General features: G+C 39.3%; 2 protein-coding genes across 2 annotated transcripts in view; one reads left to right on the top strand and one right to left on the bottom strand.

Moving 5' to 3' along the window:
- Positions 1–8830, bottom strand: part of LOC147326929 (CD48 antigen-like) — a 38279-nt gene extending 29449 nt beyond the window's left edge. The window contains exon 1 of the mRNA XM_086294476.1: positions 8739–8830. Within this exon, the coding sequence (XP_086150602.1) occupies positions 8739–8799 (61 nt within the window). The 5' untranslated portion in view covers positions 8800–8830. The remainder of the gene's footprint in view (positions 1–8738) is intronic.
- Positions 8831–13525: 4695 nt separating this feature from the next.
- LOC147326930 (uncharacterized) lies at positions 13526–17238 on the top strand. Its single transcript, XM_086297446.1, has 2 exons — positions 13526–13615; positions 16156–17238. Coding segments are annotated over exons 1-2 (876 nt in total). The 5' UTR covers positions 13526–13614; the 3' UTR covers positions 17031–17238.
- Positions 17239–19065: the final 1827 nt, after the last annotated feature.

The following is a 19065-nucleotide window of genomic DNA, read 5'->3' on the forward strand; positions in this document are numbered from 1 at the left end:
TTAAAATCGAGTGTTAAAAATGAGTGTTTCTCTGTCAAATCTGGAGGTGTTACAATGGAAACATTAACTCTTGACCTCTTAACTCTGAACTCCTACAGGGGCTATGACACCACTAGAGTAAATTCACAGACTCCGCCCCCAGCACGGCTCCAATCGAAGCTGAAGCGAAGCCGTTTCAGAACATTTTGCTCTACATATTTGAGTTGTTTGCCATGCTTGGTAAGTCATTTTTTCAAAGATTGTTTCAATTATTGTTATGAGCTTTTACTTCTGTGGCTCTTTGGAGTTGAGACAAAGCTGTGTGGAAGGCATTAGCCATGTTGCTCGCTGATAGCATAATATTCTGTTTTAGCTAGCTGAAAGGTATTGTTTGCGGGCAAATACCACAGCCTTGAAAAAAGCTTGCATGTGAATTTTCAGTCAAACGTTTGGTCAAATACACCTAAAACAATGTCTAGAATGTGAAATGTTGGTATAATGGTGCTACTTGAAGCCTGAAAACGATCGCCCATAAAAAAAAAACGAGCAAACAGCAGTAGCAGACGTCCTGACTGGATTCTACGTTAGCATAGATCCCTCCAGAGTTTTGTGCACACGGTTTAGGTAAAAATGAAAAAGGTTGAGGTTTTACATTTAGTTCAGTATTACCTGTTGCCTGTGTCCTTGTCTTTTGGGAAAATACTTTACACAAGTAATGGCTCAAAGAGGATTCCTTTTTTTTTCTTTTCTCTATGCTGCAATTGTTTACTGGATTATTTGTGCCATTAATTAGTGTCAACTAATTTTTATTCAATCTCCGCACAGGATATGCTTGTGAAGATGGAATATGGGGGAGAGCAGAAGTGCGTTGAAGTTCCACAGAGGGAAGAATGAAGGACATGCATATTGTATTGAAGAAATAAGTGATGAGAACGCTGTTATTTGCATTTACCATGTCAGACCTTTTGATAAACAAAATTCTAATGAAAGTGAGAACATGTATACTGTTACGTCTTTCAGAAAATGTTTTGAAATTGTGGTGCACAGTTCAGAATAAATGTTTTTCAAAAACCATTGCATCTTTTTAGTAAATGTTTATTTCCAAAAGAAATTTCTAGAAGTTCAGAACAGTAAAATTCCTGCTTTTTAGAATGAATTAGAAGATAACTCTTACGTAGTTAAACTAAAATACTCTTTGAGAGTTAATATATAAACTCTTAACACCAAGTGTTAAATTATCAACTCCAGACAGATTTGGTGTTTAACACTAAATCAGAGTTAACGTACCAACTCTCCAAAAAAAGTTAAATTAACACTCTCTGGTGTGGACCCATATAGACACTTTAATAGTGTTGAAATCAAATCCGACAGTGTTAATTTGGACATGCTGGATTTGCTGTGTACAAGGGTTGAATATTCACCTGTATCTCTATGCATTAAAATATAATGTGAAATATCATGTTGAAATTTAGACTGAAATGTATCTCAAATGTTGTGAGCAGTTTAAACCTCTGAAAGCTGGCTGGCCACCACTTTTTCTAATATTTTGGAGATAAATTCTGAAGGTGGGAGGGGTCAGTGCTAAATAACAGCTTGTTTAGGTAAACAACCAGAAATTAAAGGCCTGATGTTGTTGAGTGTTCAGAGATATTGATACAAAGATCTTTGAGATTGTCAGCCAGTTAAGGCATGTGGTCAGAGAGCAAGGAGGAGGGCTAATAACGTCTCTGATATCATGAATGCTATTAACAAAAAATACTCTTCATTTCAGTAAACAGTTAGAGAAGAGCTTAAAGGTGTAATGATGTCTCTGATTGTGTTGAAGTTTAAAGATAAATTCAATTTTAAAAATATGTAGCCCTCACATCTTTGACCATATTAAAAGAATATAAGATGACAAAGATGAACCTGGAGTTTGGAAATCCACAAATGTTCCACATTCTGACAACTACGCTTGAAACAGCACGTGCTGTATTTCACACAGGGTAAAGATGTTTCTGTTTGCTGTCTAAAACGGGTGAACAGTGGTCATTGAAAGGATGCACCTGTCATGGTTCTGGGCCATTTGAGCCAGTGTTTTGTGTTCTTGTACTTCATGTCATTTTGTATCACGTTAAGTCTACTTTTGTTATTATTTAGTGCCTGGGTTGTTCTGTTAGTTCAGTTATTAGATTTCTCCCTGTGTTGTTGCCCTCTGTGTGTCTGTGTTTGTATCGTGGTGTGAGTTCTTGTGCCTCGTTGCCCCTCATTTCGTCATGTTTATCTACGTCCCCCAGTTCCTCCATGTCCTCTCTCTCCCTCCAGTGTACTTCCTGTTTAACTTTGATAGTCTCCCATCAGTGTGCATCGTGTTGTGTTTGCTCTTCTCCTGTTTTGTTATCTTTATTTGTGTCAGGTGTGCTCCACGTCTGATCCTTCTGTGCATTTATGTCTGCGTCTCCCTCAGTTCCGTGTCTTATCCTCCCTCATGGCTGTGTCACTCTCCCGGTGTTTCCTCGTGAGTTAGAATTTCCCAGTTTAGTTTTGTATCGCCTTTTCCCAGCAAAGAAAGCTGGGATTTTGGAGTTCACGTCACACCTTGGTGAAGTCTGCTTTTGGATCCTTTCCTGCCTGCACAGCAGTTTCATGACAGAACCATGATCTCTACATCTTTGTTCAGGAAAAAAAGCATCACCAATGTTTAAAATAGCAGCAAAGAAAGATGATTAAAAATATTAGAGGTGATAAAATGATGACCCCTATTTAGGGCTGCTCAATTAATCGAATTTTAATCACGATTACGATCTGGGCTTTCAACAATCATTAAAAATGACTGAGCCGATTATTAGCCCCTCCCTCGTGCTTTACTCTCACGCTGCTCCGTGTGGCAAATCGAGCGCACCTCTCTGCATTTCGAACACGTGTCACAACAATTAAGAGGACCCGAGGGAAGCTCGGAAAGCTAAGCAGAAGTTATTTGGAGAGGAGAGTGACTGCCGTTGGTTGAAAAGAGGGGTAAAAAAACTTCAGTGGTGTGGAAACATTATGGGTTCGCGGAGTCAGACGTGGATCAAGTAGACATAGTGTGTAAACTTTGCTACAGTGTCGTAGCTGCACCACAGAGCAACACTGCAAAGTTCACTAAACATAGATGTTTACATTTTTCATTTATTTTTATATTGCAAACATTTGCACTCTCACTGGCACAGACCCTCCGTCTGTGCCAGTGAGAGGTCACAGAGTAGCTCCACTGGCGCTGGCTGTGAGGACATACTGAGACCACTGAGGGTGAGATTCATCATGCACGGAAAACTGATTTCTCATAGCAGCTTGGATGTATAATAGAGTTTGAAGATCATGCACCCAGCGAGAAGAAAGACAATGACACATTAGCAGGAAAGCAAAAAACAAAACAAAAACAACAGGTAGAAGCACCTAAACTGAACACAGGCACCATGTGATGGCCAAACCCATGGCCACACTAAAGTCGGTAACTCTTGTGTATTTTCATTTCTTCATTTGAACACAATAACACACTTTAGTTTCCAATAAATTTATTGACTGGTTTGGATAAATTTGTTCTATTTGTAAGCACGCACATTTAGTTTACTTACATATTCACACCAGTTCGTTAATTTGACTTTTGACTAACCTTTGTTTCTTTACGTCTTACCCTTAAATACAATAGGATAATTGGACTGCACCACCACCTCCTGAAAGAAAAAGTATTAGCATTTAATTGGATATTGAGTTTAGGATTCAATACTTTTGATTTTCTTATTTGATCTTTAGTTTAATAACAAACCAGACTGTGCTGCATTCTTTGTTTATGATTGTGTTTTGTTTAGTATCCCCATTGTGTGTCAAAGTGGTCTGATCAGCCATTATATGCAATGGGGGGGCGGTTTCACACCAGCCTATTAATCAACCAAAGACCCAGACAGACTTTTAATTCATTTGAAAGCCTGATGCTTAGCCTCATCCACCCCAGCTGTGAAACTCAGAAACCAGTCTTACTTGTTATCATCTATCGTCCACCTTAGCCTTACACAGAGTTTCTGTCTGATTTCTCAGACTTTTTATCTGATTTAGTTCTGAGCTCAGATAAAATAATTATTGTGGGTGATTTTAACATCCATGTAGATGCTAAAAATGACAGCCTCAACATGGCATTTAATCTGTTATTAGACTCAATTGGCTTCTGTCAAAATGTAAAAGAACCCACCCACCACTTTAATCACACTCTAGATCTTGTTTTAACATATGGCATAGAAACTGAACATTTAACAGTGTTTCCTGAAAACCCTCTCCTGTCTGATCATTTCCTGATAACATTTACATTTACAATAATTGATTACACAGCAGTGGAGAGTAGACTTTATCAAAGTAGATGTCTTTCTGAAAGCGCTGTAACTAAGTTTAAGAATATAATCCACCCACTGTTATCATCTTCAATGCCCTGTACCAACATAGAGCAGAGCAGCTATCTGAACGCCACCCCAACAGAGGTCGATCATCCTGTTAATAATTTCACTTCCTCACTACGTACGACTCTGGATACTGTAGCTCCTGTGAAAACTAAGGCCTCTAATCAGAAGTACCTGACTCTGTGGTATAATTCTCAAACACGTAGCCTAAAGCAGATGACTCGTAAATTGGAGAGTTACAAATTTAGAGGATCATCATTTAGCCTGGAGAAATAGTTTGCTGCTTTATAAGAAAGCCCTCCGCAAAGCCAGAACATCTTACTATTCATCACTGATTGAAGAAAATAAGAACAACCCCAGGTTTCTCTTCAGCTCTGTAGCCAGGCTGACAAACAGTCAGAGCTCTGTTGAGCCAACCATCCCTTTAACCTTAACTAGTAATGACTTCATGAACTTCTTCACAAATAACATTTTTATCATTAGAGAAAAAATTACCAATAATCATCCCACAGATGTAATATTATCTACAGCTACTCTTAGTACCATTGATGTTAAGTTAGACTCTTTTTCTCTAATTGATCTTTCTGAGTTAACTTCAATAATTACTTCCTCCAAACCATCAACGTGTCTTTTAGACCCCATTCCTACAAAACTGCTCAAAGAAGTCCTGCCATTAATTAATTCTTCGATCTTAAATATGATCAACCTATCTCTAATAATCAGCTATGTACCACAGGCCTTCAAGCTGGCTGTAGTTAAACCTTTACTCAAAAAGCATCTCTAGACCCAGCAGTCTTAGCTAGTTATAGGCCAATCTTCAACCTTCCTTTCATATCGAACATCCTTGAAAGAGTAGTTGTCAAACAGCTAACAGATCATCTGCAGAGGTTTATTTGAAGAGTTTCAGTCAGGTTTCAGAGCTCATCACAGCACAGAAACAGCTTTAGTGAAGGTTACAAATGATCTTCTAATGGCCTCTGACAGTGGACTCATCTCTGTGCTTGTCCTGCTAGACCTCAGTGCAGCGTTCGATACTGTCGACCATAATATCCTATTAGAGCGATTAGAACATGCTGTAGGTATTACAGGTACTGCACTGCAGTGGTTTGTATCATATCTATCTAATAGACTCCAGTTTGTGCATATAAATGGAGAGTCCTCTTCACACACTGAGGTTAATTATGGAGTTCCACAGGGTTCAGTGCTAGAACCAATTCTGTTTACATTATACATGCTTCCCTTAGGCAGCATCATTAGAAGACATAGCATACATTTACACTGCTATGCAGATGACACCCAGCTCTATCTGTCCATGAAGCCAGATAACACACACCAATGAGTTAAACTGCAGGAATGTCTTAAAGACATAAAGACCTGGATGGCCGCTAACTTTCTGCTTCTTAATTCAGATCAAACTGAGGTTATTGTACTCGGCCCTGAAAATCTTAGAAATATGGTATCTAAGCAGATTCTTACTCTGGATGGCATTACCTTGGCCTCCAGTAACACTGTGAGGAACCTTGGAGTCATTTTTGACCAGGACATGTCCTTCAACGCACATATTAAACAAATATGTAAGACTGCTTTCTTCCATTTGTGCAACATCTCTAAAGTTAGAAATATCCTGTCTCAGAGTGACGCTGAAAAACTAGTTCATGCATTTATTACTTCCAGGCTGGACGACTGTAATTCATTATTATCAGGAAGTTCTGAAAACTCACTGAAAAGCCTTCAGCTAATCCAAAATGCTGCAGCAAGAGTCCTGACAGGGACTAGAAAGAGAGAGCAGATTTCTCCTGTTTTGGCTTCCCTTCATTGGCTTCCTGTTAAATCCAGAATTCAAAATCCTGCTCCTCACATACAAGGTCTTAAATAATCAGGCCCCATCTTATCTTAATGACCTTGTAGTACCATATCACCCTATTAGAGCACTTCGCTCTCGCTCTGCAGGCCTACTTGTTGTTCCTAGAGTATTTAAAAGTAGAATGGGAGGCAGAGCCTTCAGTTTTCAGGCCCCTCTTCTGTGGAACCAGCTTCCAGTTTGGATTCAGGAGACAGACACTATCTCTACTTTCAAGATTAGGCTTCAAACTTTCCTTTTTGCTAAAGCATATAGTTAGGGCTGGACCAGGTGACCCTGAATCCTCCCTTAGTTATGCTGCAATAGACGTAGGCTGCCGGGGATTCCCATGATGCATTGAGTTTTTCCTTTCCAGTCACCTTTCTCACTCACTATGTGTTAACAGACCTCTCTGCATTGAATCATATCTGTTATTAACCTCTGTCTCTCTTCCACAGCATGTCTTTATCCTGTCTTCCTTCTCTCACCCCAACCAGTCGCAGCAGATGGCCCCGCCCCTCCCTGAGCCTGGTTCTGTTGGAGGTTTCTTCCTGTTAAAAGGGAGTTTTTCCTTCCCACTGTCGCCAAAGTGCTGCTCATAGGGGGTCATATGATTGTTGGGTTTTTCTCTGTATCTGTGAAGCGCCTTGAGGCGACTTTTGTTGTGATTTGGTGCTATATAAATAAAATTGAATTGAATTGAGAGCACCGCTTTCCCCTACTGAGACGCTTGACAGTTTGCCAGAATCTCTTCGAGGCAGTCTGAAAGTCTTTTTCTATGGCCTCTCCGAACTCCTGCCACACCCGAGTTTTTGCTTCAGCCACTACCCGAGCCGCATTCCGCTTGGCCTGTCGGTACCTATCAGCTGCAGGTCTGGTGATACGATTACAAAATGTAGAAAGTAAAGCCAATAAACCTTCAGGTCACAGTAACAGTCTTCATCAATGATCAAGCTGAGTTCGAACGTCCAGAGAGAATTGGTTTAGATATCTAGTAGTTTCTTAGCAAGTTGGAGGGTAATTTTCTACACACAGATACTGAGGATCATGAAATACTTTTTCTTTTTTCTTTTTTAAGCACACTCTGCATAGCGGTAACAAAAACCCCACCGAATTTTCACAAGTTTATGTAGTTCTGAACAGTCCTCCAATCATTTGCAGGATTTCAGGATTCATAAACAACCCTCCTCTAAGCTTTCAGAACTTTAAATAGCAACATAGAACAAAAACATTCTTTGTAACATGCAGTAGACTAAAGACAAATACTACATTTGGAAAAAGAAAAGAAAAAAAAGGTGCTAACCACAATGTTTGGGGGGTTGTGAGCCATCTATTCACAGAGTGCTATGTTTCTATGAGATGGAAAGTTTTATGGTAGCCTGCACTAAATGTACACATGCAAATAGCAGCCATTATCTCTGTACTAAACATCAAAGTTAGAAACAAGACTTGAAATCAATTCTTAAACTCCAATTTGTTAAAACACTTGATTTTCTATAAATTTGTTCAATGCCGATTTCATAGATACTACTGTGGGATGCTTGTCTTTATGACTTGTTGATCTAAACCTAAAACTGCCTATAGATTTTTCATCATGGCAGCACAACAACAAGCTCTGAGCACAAGATCCATAGAGGCTGGGGTCTATCACACCAGGCAAGACCCCAGGTGCAGGCTGTATATATACTGGACATAGTGGTGGTAGACGAACAGAAGAAGACGGCCGTAATGATAGATGTAGTGATACTGAATGACAGCAACATGGTTAAGGAAGGAAGAAGGAACACGAGAAGCTGGTGAAGTACCAAGGGCTCAGAGACGAGCTCAAGAAAATGTAGAGGGTAAAGGTAATGGTGGTCCCAATGGTAATCGGAGCACTCGGTGCAGTGACTCCAACAGATCCCAGGAATAACATCCAAGATCTCTGTCCAGAAGAGTGCAGTCGTGGGAATGGTAAATGGACTGATTCTCAAAGCGCTTTACATAACATGCCACATTCACCCAAACACAGTCATTCACACTTTCTTCTATGGTTTTAAGTGCTCACTAACTAACATTCACGCACATTCATACTGTGATGGATGCATCAGAGAGCAACTTGAGGTTTGTATCTTAGATACTAAGGATACTTGGCATGCAGACAGAGACCTCCTGAGCTACAGCCACCCCAGCTAAGATACTGCTCAGGACCCTCAAGCCCTTGAAACTGTCATCACCAACAACAAGGCTTTTACACAGAGTATGCATGTCAATACTTCCTGTGTCATTTCTCATTATTACACATAATTTATGGACATATATGGTTTGATTTCTTTGCATGTGTCGATTGGATGGATTATTGTCGACATCTGGTAAGAATTTCATATCAACAGCACTTTTAGAAATGTATTTACTTGGAAAAGTGGCGTTCAATAGTTATTTTAGCTGCTGTACTGTGTATATATCAAGATAATATGGTTCCTAGAACCATTTTACCAAAAAGATTGGCTGATGAGAAAAACAAGCAAGCTTACCTGCTGTGAAACAAACAAAGAAAAAATATGTTTTTTCCATGCCGCATGCATTTACATGCATCCTCTGACAGTGTGGGGTCACGAGAGATGAGAGTGTGGTGTCACTGCCACAAATTTGCTTCTGGTTCAGCCTTTGCAGCTGCACTTTTCCTGTTGCTGATGTGGGCAGTGATACTGCAGCCGAAACCTTCAACCTGTCATAAAAACAAGAAGACATACATGAATTTTAGAAATCTGGTACTTCTCTGGGAAGTCAGGCATTAATCAAGCATAACGTTCAAACAATAAAACATGTTTTTCTGCTCAGGAATGCAAGTAAAAACTGTAATTTGATATCTTAAAGAAAAATAAGAACAAGCTTTACTGTTCCTTCTGCTTTTTGTTAAAGTCAATTGAAAATGTATATTTTAGTACAAATAATATAATTGATCTCCAAAAGTTGATTGTGTTCATCTGGACGTTTTCAGTGGGAGAAACGTTTCGTCACTCATCCAACTGACTTCTTCAGTCTCAGCTGACTGCAGGTTTCCAACCTTATAAACAATATATTTGCAGAATGACTGAAACTAGCCCACTGAAGGAACAAAGGCCTGGAAGGACAGTTGGGAGGACAGTTCCTTCATCATTGTTCCTTCAGTGGGTGGTTTCAGTCATTATGCAAATATATCGTTTATAAGGTTGGGGAAACCTGCAGTCAGCTGAGACTGAAGAAGTCAGTTGGATGAGTGACGAAACGTTTCTCCCACTGAAAACGCTACGTCCAGATGAACACAATCAACTTTTGGAGATTTACTTACCTGGATGATGGAGAATGCATCTAGACAATACAATTGATCAAAGAGCTCGTGCATAGTGGTGGATGACGCATTACAGAAACCTAAAATAAAATATCTAATCAGTGTGCAGCATCGAGGAAGCTAAAATAGTGAAATGTGTTTTTTACTCATTTCTTTTGTGAGTTGGATTCATTATATCATTACAATAACTTCTTTAATTTAGTGACTTGAAATGATGTAAATTTGGAGCCATGTTGGTGTATCCGCTCCATTTACGCTCTGACACTGCTTAAGCTGAGAGACGCACATGCAGAGAATGTGTGGGTCTCATACATGGGGATAGCAAACGCCTCCATAGTGCCACAAGATGTCATTGCAGTAGCCTCAGCTCACATGCAGAGAAAAGTCTTGCTCCACCTGTTGAAACTCTCTTGTGCATTTATGACAGTAGTAGGAGTACAGAGCACTAATGGTGTGGTTTGGGAGAAATCGTCTGCTACATAAGACTTTCAGAGATGGTGAAAGAAGAGGGCAGAACAGGATTTAAGTCGTATGTTTGGGTGTTTAGACTGACAACAAGCTTACAAAGGCTGGTTACAAGAAGGGATGGGCATTATATTTCCTATGCAAGCTGAGATATTTCAAAGGTAGCAGCAACATGCTTTGTTTTGTGGTGAGTGCACTGTATTTTGTTGTGGTCTGTTAAGGGAGCACCAAGAACAGCAATTTCAACAATGTTTATGCTAAATTTTCACAATGAGCACGAGGGTTAAAATGTTCTCGTTTCACTATTTCAGGCCTTCTCCTAGGACAGGGGTCGGCAACATGCGGCTCTTTAGTCTTTATACTGCGGCTTCACGTGGTTTGGAAAAAAATGATGTTTGCACGAACATGCTTTTTTTCTTTATCCGGTTGTTCAGTCTGACGTCATTAGCCGTGTCTGGGCCTAAACTCCGCTGCAGGTCCATATGTCAAACGATCACTATGGCATTACTGAGAGTTGAAAAACTGTCTAAAGTCTTTCATCTTTAATAAAATGATCAGCGTTCTGCTCTACCAGGTGTAACAATTGAGTTTAACATCCAGGCATCCATGAAAACGGAATTTATGACATTTAACGGAGTTAGAAGTTAGCAGGGAGTTAGCTCGCTAGCTTCTATCTAAATACAATATAGCATGTCCTGACTGCGGGGTTTTGGAAACAAATTCAAACGTACAGCTCTGCTATCACTTCCAGCATAAATGAAGACAGAAAACTAAACAGCAGTGACGTTTGTAGGGTTACTGAAGTTGGGCTAGCTGGTATATAATGATGTGCTACGTGACCGCTAGCGACACAGCTATGTTAGCATAATATAAACAAGCTAACTTTTTTTCCACTCGATAAAAGTTAACGTGAGTGTTCTCGGTGGTCAGGAACAAATGTAATCGCATGGCAGGATGCTGTAAAAGGACCAAACTTCAGCCAGGAGAACAACTGAGATAATCCATCCACAATACGAGGTTAGTCATTCATATACTGCTGCATGGGCTGGGCTGTAGTTGGGTCATTCTTACTATTCGGTGCCATTTGAGTCCTAGTGACATAATATGGTATATTTAGTGTAAAACTTGTCTAATGCTTATTTCTAAATCATTTTCTTGTATGTTTAACCCCCCTCTACCATAGAACACATTGATATATACACAGGATAAATACATTAAAAGTAAATTACTTTTATTTTAGCACAAGTCACTAAAGTACTATGTCCCCAGTCATGCTTGCTCGACTTCAGTTACAAATATAACTTAAAAATAAATAAATAAATCTAGATTTTTCATAATTTCTGGATTGGCTTATTTCTAATGTTCCTCATCAAATGTTCTTTTTTATTATTAATGCATGTTTAATACTTAAAATCTTTAAAAAATGTTGTGTCCCTGAATCAACTGTCACCCCTGTTACTCTGATAAGAATTCCATAGAACACATCACCTGATTATTCTTTTAGTCACATGACACTCCCAGATGTAACATATTTTGGAGGGAAAACTTTCAAGAAGAAGACGAGTAAGTACCACTCTTTAATCAACCCTTTTTTCAATGTTTTAGCAAGATTTTGTAATGTGGCAAAGCATAACACGTCCAACCTGTTACGCTTATTAATAGTGGAAACAAATTTTTTTTTGTAATTTTTATAATATGGCTAATAAACATGTTAAAAATGGTTCTTAGTGGTCACCATGTACTAGCTTGTTGTTCATCATACTAGTAGTAATGGCTAAGTTTAGCATAAAATCTCCCCCCTGTTACCGTCACCCCTGTTATTGCTATGCACTGTAACAGGTCTCTTTGGTCTCTTTGGTTATTGGGAGGGAATGAATCAGCAAAATTAAGTTACTTAAAAATGGAGCCAATTTTTTTTTATATTCCCTTTGAATCTAAAAACAATCTTTTGAAATTACACTGTGTCTTAAAACTGAACCTGTCTTCTTTCAATATAATGCTTGTTTAAAATACTTCCTTGAAATTTCCTTGCAGATTTTAAAAAGGGACATTGTAGCTTTTAGAAAATGTAAATATTACTATAACTGTGTATTCAAAACAGTTATTAATAGAAAATTGAATGTCCTGTAACAGGGTGGACATTTGGCACGTCATGGGTAAAGACTTTGATTTTAAAAAATATTATAATATAATATCCTTAGCTGGACCAATACATTTTTCTTATAGGTTGAAAATCCCTCTTTTAGATGAAATGTTAAAATAATTCAAAATTTTGTATTTTTTGATGAAGAGTGATCACACTGAAATGGCACCGAATAGTAGGAATGACTCAGTTACATCCTAAGGTTTTAAAAACTGAGCTTAAATAAATGATTAGTGGTAATAAAAGCTGAGGGAGGTCAACAGTGATCACTGACTGTTTTAGGAGCTTTTTGAGATTAAATAGAAGAAAATACAAAACATTAAACATGTTAACAACACAAAAGCCATATTAAACGCAGACTACTTTAGGCCCGGAAGTAGGATTCGTCGCATCATCACTGAACAACCGGATTGACCACTTTACACACATGGTTGCTGTAGCCACACAGCCGGCTGTAGCTGTCCAGCTCACAGCCCACACACACCAACACAACAGCAGAGAGAGCACAGACTGACAGGATGCCGCTCAGGTGCCTCCCCTGCAGCGGCACTGCAGACCACACTGCGACACACACATTAGCCATGTAAAATAAATATTTATCCAGATATTTTGCAAATATTTATTTTTCAGTTGATTTTTTCCAATTATTTTTAAAATTCAGGTCAAAGCTCCGCTACAGGCCGCAAAATCCCAAAGGTGATATAAGGATGACGGCTCACTACAGTTTTTGTTTGCTATATGAATAATTTAAGTTCAGCTTTTTAATTCATGTTTGTTATATTTTTTTAAGAGTTCAAAATGTGTTCATTACATAAATAAAATTTAATTTTCTCTGTAGCACTTCATGGATTTCATAAGCAACACAATTTAGTTGTTTATACAAAGCGTAAAGGTAAAAAACAATAACAGTGTTATCTTCATTTTAGATGTCAAAAAGTATTTGCTGCTCCCAGTGTTTTCTTTTCTGTGGAAACTGGGTCCAAACGGCTCTTTGGGTGTTAAAGGTTGCTGACCCCTGTGTTAGGACATTAACATGACCTGTAGGGCTGTTTTATTCTAGGACATCACATTGTATTTCACAGTTGTACATCATGTAATCTGTCCTAAACTTCACATGCTTTATAGAAACGACTGCGTGCGTATAATCACCAACAGCTCGCCCAAGCTGTAGCACAGGTCATCTGCCCTCTGTGTTTGCAGCTTTAATTTCTGTCTTTAGCATTTTATATCTGCTGCATTTGAATGCTAGAAAAGGAAAGTTAGACAAATGACTGCATGAGACCTGTGAGATGAGAGCATGTGGCAAGCTATTTTCTGAAGCCTTCATCTTTGTTGTTCCCCCACCCACCCTCAGTGTCTGCTTTCTTTCCCTTCTCTAAGTCTTCTCACATACGTAGCTATAACTTTGCCTCCTTCACATCCTGTCTTTCTTGGGAGCTTGGCATTACTTCACTGAATTGTTCATTTACTGAGTAAGTAAATACTTGCAGTTTTTAGTTTGGTTTGTTACTTTTTAATATTGTATCTTTCTGGTATTATAAAGTTTCCCATTTATTTGAACTCATTTCTTTATTGGACATATTTATTCACCTCCTTGTCTTCTGCCTACCTGTTGTAAATGTTCTTCATTCTCAAAGAACAAACGTTTCCTGTGTTTCAGTATGAGAGAAATCTATCTGAATTGAAGGTAATAAAATATGTAACATGCGGCTAGAATCAGCTTCAGTCCTGGGATGATTTAACTAAACTGAAACTGAGTTTCCTTTTACAGAGATTCATAAGAGTTCAGCAGCTGTCATTATTCATGAGGAACTCTAATGTGGTCACTGCAATGAAAGCTTCATTACAGTGACCACACTATAAATATTTAACATGGTGGGCCACGTGCAGATCTCAGTGATCTGAAGTGGACTGAAGCAGTGAAACTCACTTTGTTGTCAGTGAAAAGAACAATTAGTCCTGTGTATAGAACAGTCAGAATTCACAGGTGCCAGTTAGAAAACCCCCTGATTACTGCAGTTGCTGTTGCAAAGTTGCAGATAGGTGCAAAATCGATTTCCTGTTTTTTCAGTGAAACACAGATGCAGAGTGCACAGAACTAACCACATCCTGAGCCTGAACGAGTGTGAGTCAGTGAACAGGGCAAATATAACCTTTTTACTTTAACATTTGGCATTCTCGTTATTAGTGGAGTGTTCTGTGCAAACGGTTTTCATGGCTTCACAAAAACTGTAGACTCAGTTTCCTGTTCTTTGCTAACAGGAGTGGAAGCCAGTGTGGTTTTCTGTTGTCCATCTGCTTAAAGCTTCATGTGTTAGCATTCCAAGGTGCTCTTTTTGAAATGCACAACGAAGAGTACACAACACAAATAGAGAAAGGTTATTACAGTTGTCTTCCTGTCTGCTCAAAACAGCCTGGCCATTCTGACCTCTGGCATCAACAAGGCGTTCTCACACAGGAAGCTGCTGCTGCTCTATTTCTGACCAGTTTCTTTGTAGACTGTAGACATGGTTATATGGGGAAATCCCAGTAGATCAGCAGTTACTGAAATACTCAGTACAACCAGATTCACTTAAATCACCTTTCTTCGCCGTTCTGATGTCATCTCGACCATGACTGCATTCCTACATGCATTTAGTTGCTGCCATGTGATTTGCTGATTTGCATTAACAAGCAGCTGACCAGGTGTACCTCGTGAAGTTTTCAGCGAGTGTCCGTGTGCTTTTCATCAGTCAGTCTTGTATTTTTAATTATCCTAAAAGCAACTAAAACTCTTATGACAGCATACTTCCTGTAACTAATACAAGCATGACTGATTGTCACTTCACACAGGTGTGTGTCTCATAATCATAGCTGAACATTTTTTTCAGATATCAGTTTATAAAATATGATGTTAATAATGTCAATAGTTCAATTCTAAATAAAATGCAAGTGAAAAACCTGTTTGCCTGGCTTCTAGCTAAATCACAGCTGCTGTAACTGTACAGCGTGTTTATCATTTATGATGTTAAATATAGCAGATTTCTTGCTTCTTCTTCACCTTTGTACCTCTGCTAAAGTAGTTTCATCTCCAATCTGTCAGACTCTATGCATCTGTTGTATACAGTGTAATGCAAAGTTCCCCTCTTAGCAAGCACTCAGTAACGTGGGAAAGAAAAACCTCTGAAAAACCAGAGCAATATGGTGAGGCTGTAACCACGAGACAGACACATGTTCAGAATGGTAATGCAATATGCAGGAGAAGAGATAAGTAGCAGGAAAAAAGACCAGCTGCACAGTGAGGAGACACTAATGTCATATCATGGAAGAATGAAAATAAACATTATAAATCATTTTTTTAAATATTCAGGCAAATGTCTTGAGTCTATTGAGTTATTGAAGTTCTTTAAAACATTTAAAATATGTGCATTAACAATATGTAACTATTTACCTGCTGGATGGAGCTATAGAGTACAGGTACTGCTGTATCTACTGTATACAGTTCCAAATAGAGAGGAAAGTTGCTGGCAAACAATCACATCTGCACATTTACAGAAATTGTTTATTGCAAACAATGTGGGGTTTATGTTTTTACACACACGTCTTCCTGTGTGTGCCTTTGTAGTGTCTACCTGTTGTTGCCGCTGCTTCTTTTTCCAGCTCTCCACCACGGCATGCTTCTTTAGTAGGGGAGGCACCCACTGTTGACCATCTCCCTCCCCACAGCCCCTACTGGTCACCTGGTTCTGCCAGATGTTTCTGATTGTTCAAAGGGAGTTTTTCATTCCCAAAGTGTCATTGTTGGGCTTTCTCTGTATTATTGTAGGGTCTTTACCTTACAATACTAAGCGCCTTGAGGCAACTGTTGTTGTGGTTTGGTACTATATAAACAAAACTGAATAATCATTTAGTGTTTAAAGAAACATTACCTGACAAATCTGTTCACAGGTTGTTCATTGAGTTTAGAGCTACTGAGGTCATTTCTTGCGATTCACATCGTTTTAACTGCAGTTTCTGCTTTTTGTCTTTTTAGTGATCTACAGAGTCACCATGAGGACCAAAGCCATCCTTCTTATGTCAGTGTTTATACTGATACTCTTGATTCCCGTATCTTTTGCTACCGGCACTCAAAACTATACTCTAGAGAACAATACGACATCTACTCAAACTTTAGGCTATTCACACTCTCCCTCTGGAGCTACAAACAGCACAACAACATCCTCCCCAACATCCAATTCAGTTACAACCGTTGTTCCATCAGGTACAACAAATACAGCTCTACCTAGCACAACTTCCTCACTCTCCACAACCGAAAAGGCAGTGAAGATTTGGCTTATTGTCATTCTGTTGGTCATCATGGTTTTGATGGTGCTTGTGGCATATCTCCATCACGTGTGCCAGCAGTCCGGCCATAGTGGCTCTGTGCCCAGGTTCCTATTAGATGTGAGGGAGAGGCTGAGAACCTGGATCAGGAACCTGGAGGACCACCAGGGTGTTCAGCTTTGGCCAGGGGACAAGAGACCAGCAGAGGATGCCATGGAGGAGGATGCCATGGAGGACACAGAAGGAGGACAGGCAGATGAGGGAGAGGTGTGGAGGGGTGGAGAAGGAGCTAATAATGAACTAAGCAACGAGGAAAAAGGAGAACACAAGGAGGAAGACAGCGACACTTCGGATGACTGCTCAAGTTTGGAGGGGGATGATCTGAGGGAGAGGGCACTAAACAGACAGAATGAAGAGGAGGGGAACCAGAGCAAGGACAAGGATGAGGATGAAACGAGTACCTCACGTGATGAAGGTCAAAGTCATTCAGAAGGAATGAGTGGTGGAAATAAAGATGAAGATTCTGAAGAGACTGCACTTGTAATCTCCCCTCAGCAGGATGTATGTGATGTGACTGTTTTATAGTGAAACGATGCATGAGTGAAGGAGAAGATTCTGACTGTTTTTAATGTTACAGAGTTTAGATAGTTACTTTATCGACACCAAATCAATAAATAAATCAATACATTTGCCTTTTTCATAGTTGTCTCTGTGCTCTACCACTGAAACTCCGATGTAAAAAAAAAAAAACACTGTCAGTGTGTGATGATCTTCAAATAAACCTTTAAAAAAATCCTCCTCTGTCTGGAATTAACATGAAATTCAGATGGCACAAAGACAGCTTTTTTACTGATGAGTACATAAGTGAGGGGACTACACCTTACAAAGTTATATTCAAAATACCTTTCTTCAAAAGCACTCCAGTATAATGAGCAGACACCGTCCATGGGCTTTTTCTCCAAAGGCCCATGGACAGGTGATAAGAAGCATCAACACCAACTAATTTAAAGACCTATTTGCCAGATATCAAATATTAAAATAGATTTCTATTTCTCATCAGCCCTACTGTTGCAGATTTATGTGAAAATGTCTATTTATTGCCTTTTCTCACTTCCAGATCTCTTATAGGAAAAAGCTCCAGATTCTGAGGTCGTCTTGAGTTTTTTGGTTACCTGGTTGATGTTGAAGGGGTAAACTATGACAACCCCCTTTTTATAACTAAAATATGGAATTATATTTATTTCCAAAGCCATGTGCTAGAAAGAACATAATCATGTGCAACTAACTTCTTTCACAGGCACAGGTATTCAATGACACTCACGCATCTAAATTCAGCAACCTGCTTTGCAGGTGTGTTCAGTTCATGATGGTTTCGATCTTGAAACCTCTTCTTTCTAAGGAAGCTGAGAAAATTTCGATTAACCTCCAAACTTCTTAGCAGCCTTTACAGATGCACAGCAAAGAGTGTCCTGACAAACTCCATCACAGTGAGGTAATTCCAACAGCACAGTTTGCCTGTGGAGTACCCCTCCCACCACTACAGGAGATTTACATCACCCAGGTCGGAAAAGGGGCACACAACATCATTAAGGACCGCACCCACCCACGGCACACAGATCACACTCCTGCCACCTGGCAGATGCCTGCGCCCATTCCTCTGGTGAGCCAGCCGTTTCCCTCGTTTTCTGAAGGCTCACTTCAACCACCACTACTTCTGTCCCCTGCCTGGGAACTCGCAAAGCAAGAATTTCATTGCTCAGAGTAACCATTTGTGTTTTGCAGTGTACATGACAATAAACTTTAATCTATTACTGAAGACAACAATGCCATCTGCATACTGGGCTTTTTTGACTTGGGCTTCAATCAAAGAGACCACCACTGCAGTGCAAGGGCTCTTTTATACTGTAGTTTAAGTCGATTTAACTGTAAAAGCAGAGCTGCATAAAACCATTTACCTAATTTTGTGAACAATCCTGATGTGACTCCTATTTAAAGTTGTTTGTCTAGAAAGCTGAGTTTTGTGGAATATTTAATATTGCATTAGCTGTAAATTGGCAGATTTTGTTTTGAAATAGATGCTTCTGCAAATCTCATTCCAGATGTTGGCATTAGTAGTGATGGAGTGATAGTAGTGATAGGTCTGATTCCCATGTTTCTTTTTTTTTGTAATTGGATGTTGAAGTTGCCTGTGGAAAGATAACATTTATAGTATTAAGCTCAGTATTAAGTGAGTGGACAACTGATTTAAGTTGTAGGTATTGCAGATAAATGTCCGTATCCTGTACGTCTGCATCAAGTGAGAAAATAAGACCAGGATATTACTTTAAAAATGTGCTGCAGGTGTGTGAAGCCTTTTCTAACTCGTATGCACAAGTACAGTGGTTTCATGTTAATTGTAAAGTCAGAATTGTTCGAAATAGAAGTTTATTTAGATGGTGCTAAGGACACATTTGTTGAAACACTTCCACCAGGCTGTCAGACGGGCTGCTATTGTTAATGATTTCAAACAAAGACACCCCAGAGATCCCTGATAAATTTAAAGTATGCAATTAAATTGTTGCAGGATCACATCATGGCTTCTATTCTTTGGACATGTAATACCAACAATAAAAAAACCCGG

The sequence above is a fragment of the Aulonocara sp. 'chitande type north' Nkhata Bay genome, linkage group LG6, assembly GCF_057382095.1.
Source record: "Aulonocara sp. 'chitande type north' Nkhata Bay isolate Kocher_YH1m ecotype deep benthic linkage group LG6, A_spYH_male_GT1.1, whole genome shotgun sequence".
Classification (NCBI taxonomy): Eukaryota; Metazoa; Chordata; class Actinopteri; order Cichliformes; family Cichlidae; genus Aulonocara; species Aulonocara sp. 'chitande type north' Nkhata Bay.